At 47.0% G+C, this 6,741-nt stretch overlaps 1 protein-coding gene across 1 annotated transcript, besides 7 other annotated features; it reads right to left on the bottom strand.

Annotated features, from left to right (window-relative positions):
• Nucleotides 1-410: a microsatellite.
• Nucleotides 1-413: a repeat region.
• Nucleotides 1-5,230: a sequence feature (areas not merged during assembly with more than two copies in the genome that could not be assigned to a particular haplotype).
• Nucleotides 411-598: a repeat region.
• Nucleotides 1,359-1,391: a sequence feature (AT_rich).
• Nucleotides 1,436-1,482: a microsatellite.
• On the bottom strand, nt 1,513-6,024 carry Tc00.1047053508473.10 (retrotransposon hot spot (RHS) protein, putative; the record flags this gene model as incomplete). Its single annotated transcript, XM_799725.1, has 1 exon — nt 1,513-6,024. The coding sequence occupies one exon, from the start codon at nt 6,022-6,024 to the stop codon at nt 1,513-1,515; it is 4,512 nt and encodes a 1,503-aa protein (XP_804818.1).
• Nucleotides 5,231-6,741: a sequence feature (heterozygous, Esmeraldo-like haplotype).

The raw sequence follows: 6,741 nt of genomic DNA, 5'->3' as shown, positions 1-6,741 counted from the left end.
AACCCTAACCCTAACCCTAACCCTAACCCTAACCCTAACCCTAACCCTAACCCTAACCCTAACCCTAACCCTAACCCTAACCCTAACCCTAACCCTAACCCTAACCCTAACCCTAACCCTAACCCTAACCCTAACCCTAACCCTAACCCTAACCCTAACCCTAACCCTAACCCTAACCCTAACCCTAACCCTAACCCTAACCCTAACCCTAACCCTAACCCTAACCCTAACCCTAACCCTAACCCTAACCCTAACCCTAACCCTAACCCTAACCCTAACCCTAACCCTAACCCTAACCCTAACCCTAACCCTAACCCTAACCCTAACCCTAACCCTAACCCTAACCCTAACCCTAACCCTAACCCTAACCCTAACCCTAACCCTAACCCTAACCCTAACCCTAACCCTAACCCGCACGCGCGCTCAACCATACAAATTGGCCATGGCAGATGGTCGCACCCAACGCTCCGGTAAAACACGCCCAGCACTCATGCACATAACGAAAAACATGGTCAAACACACTGCTTAAAGTCAATAAGTCCATACTAAGAAGACGCGGCCTTTCACAGCAGTTGTTGCTCACTGTGTGCATAAACTGCGAGACGGCCTCCACACAACAAACGCACACACCGCCAGCAATCAACCAAAACGGACAAGAAGAGACACACCGCCACCGCCTCCGGTTCAATCCCACGGACAACGGGATACGGCCACAGCCCGCTGCCGGCACACAACGCACACAAAGTGAGCTCTCAAAGAGCCACACGCGGAAGCGATTCCTCATCCATCCATGACGCGGCGCCTCACTCCATGCGGTCATACGGAGTGCATTGTTTCCTCAATAGAACCTACCCTTCGTCCATCCCTTTAAGATGCTTCACTTAATGATGGGTCCTAGAACAAAATAGAATGAAAGAGAAAATGTATTAACATTACGATACAGCTAAAGACAGTAATTCCTTAATAACAGAGCAGTTCTCTTATTACGACTTGTATACAAACGAAAAAGCATTCACATAAATATAAATTCTTCAATATTTTAGTACCATTAATTAAAATGCCTCTGGCATCCCTGATTTGTTTTTCTGTCCTTGTGTAAAAACATCGCGTTGTAATTTTTTGGCATCTGTGCGCCTTACTCCCAAAGCGGATGGTGCACCGGTGTCGTATAAAAAAACAAACATTCACATGTATCAAACAACTCGAAATATGTTTTTCACCAGAAATATAAATTTCCCTTTCCCCACTTAATTTCTTCTGTCACTGCTATCATCACTCGCGTTGAACATTCTTAACACTTTTGTGCCGTGCTGCCGCCTGATGGTGGTGCACCTGCAACGTATGCACACACAAGTGTCTAAATATATATATTTCAAAAAAAAAAAAATTTACCGCAAATCAAAATCTCTCTTTCACTTTTCATTTCCTAATCTGTTTTTTTTTTTTTTTTGTTTGTTTGTTTGTTTGTTTGTTTGTTTGCTTTTCTTCCGTACTTGGGAGATCTTCTTCTCTTCAAAAGTCTCCGGATGATACAGAAACTTGATACTGGTGTACCTTTTCCCTCCAGAACGCCACAATCTTTTTTTCATCGTCGCTCAAATTATTGTTATTGACGGGACCACATCTCTGCCAGTCATTCATCGGCGTGCTGTCTGCGTGCTGTATATAAATAATATCCCACAACATGTCTTGGGAAAATTTCTTCCAACCATTAAAATATTCCGCCATACGCTCATTGAACTGCCTCACGGTGCTGGCGGTGGTGTGGTGCCCACCCGCCGTCATCATCTGCAGCCCAACCAGCGTCTTCCGCGGCGAATCAACAAAGAAAAAGCCGTCTACCAGTGGAAAGTTTTTAGCCTCCGGTTTGTACAGCACCCGACACTCTATATTAATCTTCTTTTTTAAATTTTCCAGGCACTCTAAAAGACAGGGCTTGAGAGGGCGCTCATGTGGATACACTCTCAACGCACAGCGGTGTGGTGGAGCATTTTTTTCTACTTTCAGCTCCGTGAGTTTCGGTATTATTGCATTTACAAAGGCCGCACTTAAAAATGCAAACAAGGAATGATCTTCAAGGGCTTTTGATATGAGGTCGTCCTTGATAGCCAATATAAGTAAATTAAAATCATTCGGCACCATTAACTCTGCCAACTTGCATAACGTTAATTCTGCAAGGTGAGAAGAAATCAGTGCATTTAAAGGCAATTCGGAATGCCCATTTCCTCGTACTCGTACGACCTTTACAAGTTTGTGAGAGACGTGGCTACCATCACACATTTTACCAGTCCCCAAAACAGAGTAATAGTTGGTATCCGGCAAGGTCATTTCATCAACTATACTTTCGCACGAGTCAAGCCGAGATTTGTATTTGCTCTGATCAAAGACGTAGCGAAGAAGCGGTCCCAAATTATCCATTCGAACTTCCACCTTTTTCCAGTAGTCCGCTTCTTCCTCCGGAAGCTGCCGATTGTGCTTCATCCAAACGCACATCGCCTTTACATCGTCTTTCTCAGGACAATTCATTACGATTTGTACGGATTCACTTTGTTTCTCCCATTCGCTGAAGTTGTCCAGGTTTGGCGATGACACCACAATCATGCCCCATCCCTTACAGGGCGCAATATCTGTGTCGGGCGGTGTTCCTTTCTTTGCCACATCGTAAATAATATACCCTTTCATCCCACGCTGCCACAAACCACCCAAAACACTCTTGGATGTTTTATTACCCATGTATTTTGTCACCGTCTGGATGGTCTTGTCAAACACGTACGCGGTATCTCCAAAACAGTGGACGACCACTTGGAGTTTCTTGATATCGTAGTGCAGCAGCTGGTAGAGGAGGTACGAGCCGGCATTCATCGACTTCCCAATCCCGGGCGTCCCAACCAACAGATGCGGCACGGGTGAAGGATTGAGAGTCAAATGAAAATTGTTGAACCACTTGCTTAGACCGCGCTTGACGATCTGCCACACTCGCTCCACCTCACAGTTAACACACAAGTCAATACCAGCCCTATGCGGCCCATTCATCGTGTACGGCCATCCATCGTCCGAGGTGAGCACCATCAGCCTGGGACGCGCTGCACCGGACTGTTCCAAACTGTCATCCTTTTCGAGGGTATTGCCAACTGCCGTGTACGTCCATGACTGCGGTGGTTTCCCCTCCCTCACATACATTCCTATTCCCGTTTGCGTCCCCTCGCCGCCAGGAACTTCCACCACATGATGCCAACTCGCATTGTACACAGACTCGTACAATCCCTCCATTTTTATCGGTGCAATCGTCGTCGTTGGTTTCCTCGCCTCCTCAAGGGCTGGATCCAAAAAACTTTTAGTGATTTCATGAACACTTGCTCTTATCTCCGCAGTAGCTAATGACCACCCAAATAGAGTGCTTAAATGATTATAGTGGAGCTTTGTTAAATCTTCTTCCATATCCATTTCCTCCCGTACAGCCTTCACGGCCCTCAAATAAGCATCTGATGCCTGTATTTCGTTCAATACTCCCGCATCGCGGATATACCTCGTGGGATCCCTGAAAAACTCCTTCAGCAAAACACTCCGATTGGTGTCCACAACGCCCCTGCCGTCAAATTTCATCGTAAGAAAATCATTCAGCTTTATTTCCATGACTCGAGCTCTTCCTTGAAAAAGCACATCTTCAATGCTGAGAGTTAAGTTAAACATTATTTGTTGCTGGTCCCGCCTTGCCCTTTCTTCCGCCTCCCGGCGTTCTTCTGTCAGTACCTGAGTGAGAACTCTGTTTAGTTTTCCCTTTGCAAGAGGAGTGACCGTATCCTTTCCTTCATAGTCCCTCCATTGCTCGAGAGAAAGCACACCATTCTCGTGATGAAGCCTCCGTACATCTTCTTTCAAACCCATTTCATCCCTCACAGCCCCCTCCATCTCCGCATAAGCATATGATGCCTGTATTTCGTTCAATACTCCCGCATCGCGGATATAACTCGTGGGATCCCTGAAAAACTCCTTCAGCAAAACACTCCGATTGGTGTCCACAACGCCCCTGCCGTCAAATTCCATCGTAAGAAAATCATTCAGCTTTATTTCCATGACTCGAACTCTTCCTTGAAAAAGCACATCTTCAATGCTGAGAGCTAAGTTAAACATTATTTGTTGCTCGTCCCGCCTTGCCCTTTCTTCCGCCTCCCGGCGTTCTTCTGTCAGTACCTGAGTGAGAACTCTGTTTAGTTTTTCCCTTGCAAGTTGGGTGACCGTATCCTTTCCTTCATAGTCCCTCCATTGCTCGAGAGAAAGCACACCATTCTCGTGATGAAGCCTCCGTACATCTTCTTTCAAACCCATTTCATCCCTCACAGCCCCCTCCATCTCCGCATAAGCATATGATGCCTGTATTTCGTTCAATACTCCCGCATCGCGGATATAACTCGTGGGATCCCTGAAAAACTCCTTCAGCAAAACACTCCGATTGGTGTCCACAACGCCCCTGCCGTCAAATTTCATCGTAAGAAAATCATTCAGCTTTATTTCCATGACTCGAACTCTTCCTTGAAAAAGCACATCTTCAATGCTGAGAGCTAAGTTAAACATTATTTGTTGCTCGTCCCGCCTTGCCCTTTCTTCCGCCTCCCGGCGTTCTTCTGTCAGTACCTGAGTGAGAACTCTGTTTAGTTTTTCCCTTGCAAGTTGGGTGACCGTATCCTTTCCTTCATAGTCCCTCCATTGCTCGAGAGAGTACACACCCTCGTGATGAAGCCTGCGTACAACTTCTTTCAAATCCATTTCATCCCTCACAGCCCCCTCCATCTCCGCATAAGCATATGATGCCTGTATTTCGTTCAATACTCCCGCATCGCGGATATACCTCGTGGGATCACCAAAGAAATCCCTCAGTAAGACATTCCGATTGGCGCGCAAAATGCCTCTGCCGTCAAATTTCATCGTAAGAAAATCATTCAGCTTTATTTCCATGACTCGAACTCTTCCTTGAAAAAGCACATCTTCAATGCTGAGAGCTAAGTTAAACATTATTTGTTGCTCGTCCCGCCTTGCCCTTTCTTCCGCCTCCCGGCGTTCTTCTGTCAGTACCTGAGTGAGAACTCTGTTTAGTTTTTCCCTTGCAAGTTGGGTGACCGTATCCTTTCCTTCATAGTCCCTCCATTGCTCGAGAGAAAGCACACCATTCTCGTGGTGAAGCCTCCGTACATCTTCTTTCAAACCCATTTCATCCCTCACAGCCCCCTCCATCTCCGCATAAGCATATGATGCCTGTATTTCGTTCAATACTCCCGCATCGCGGATATACCTCGTGGGATCACCAAAGAAATCCCTCAGTAAGACATTCCGATTGGCGCGCAAAATGCCTCTGCCGTCAAATTTCATCGTAAGAAAATCATTCAGCTTTATTTCCATGACTCGAACTCTTCCTTGAAAAAGCACATCTTCAATGCTGAGAGTTAAGTTAAACATTATTTGTTGCTCGTCCCGCCTTGCCCTTTCTTCCGCCTCCCGGCGTTTTTCTGTCAGTACCTGAGTGAGAACTCTGTTTAGTTTTCTCCTTGCAACAGGAGTGACCGTATCCTTTCCTTCATAGTCCCTCCATTGATCGAGAAAGAACACACCCTCGTGATGAAGCTTATTAATAGCCTCCAATAATATTTTCAGCGTTTGGTACGCAGTTAAGTTAAGAATCTCTTCAAGAAGCTGCTGGTCTTTTACGTAAGCATCCGGCTCCTGAACAAACGCCTCCATCGTCACATTGTAGTCTTCACCAACAGCCGCCGTGCCGCCCAATTTGCTCCGAAGGAATTCATTCAGCTTCATGTCGGTCCTGTTAGTGCTTCCTTCCAGCAGAATGTCCTCTACGCTGCTGCTCATGGTCCACTGCGGTCGATGTATTTCCTCCAATCTTCTGCGAGTCGCAGAGGAGTAATCTGTTTCACCCTCAAATTCCGACCTCGTTCTCCTCCGAACTCCCTGCGAGAGATTGGATGATTGACTCTCCACATTGCCGCCTTGTACACTCTCCGGCCCTCCAGACATTGTTTCTCCTTGCTTTCTTAGTTAGAGTTGGATCTAAACAATAGCCACCAAACAAAAAAGGGGAATGAGAAAAAGAAATACAACACAGTCATGACTCGCAGCCACAACAAGAGACTCACCCACACAGTGTGACGGCACAGTATTCGATGCACACCACATGCACGAGGACCACCAAAACGATATTTGGATGCCATCCACCCAGCACAGTGTTGGACAGAGCAAACAAAAACAACGTGGTGCGCACGGAGGGTTCGCCCACGCATTCCGCTCGCCACGGTCCCGCACCCGTGTGGCACCGCCGTCATCCCTCACACACTCTGCGAGAGGACAGGGACACATCGCCACTGACACAAACACACAAAAGTGGGAGGAGAATTCGGTGCAGAAGCGGCCACACGCAGGGACCACAAATCATACACGCCACAACAGCGATGCATCACGGTAATCCCACACACAACAGAAAAGAATACAATTTGCAAGCTTTATGGAAAATATTTGTGGTGTGCATGGCAAAAGAGTGCCGTGACGCTGCCTTTCATACTGCACTCGCCATTCACGTATCAATTGGAAGCACGCAGCCACCACTCCTCCGTTTCGCTCCCCGTGCTGCTCGTGCCGCTCCACTGGAGGAAGTTGTCACCGCATATCCCTATCACCGTGCATTGTGGAACAAAAATCAACCACACGGCATGGGTGCGGTGCCACCCCGCCACTAAT

The sequence above is a fragment of the Trypanosoma cruzi genome, genomic scaffold (genome assembly GCF_000209065.1).
Source record: "Trypanosoma cruzi strain CL Brener 1047053516851 genomic scaffold, whole genome shotgun sequence".
Taxonomy (NCBI): Eukaryota; Euglenozoa; class Kinetoplastea; order Trypanosomatida; family Trypanosomatidae; genus Trypanosoma; species Trypanosoma cruzi.
The sequence above is the reverse complement of the archived record's forward strand: the minus strand, read 5'-3'. Positions and strand labels throughout refer to the sequence as shown.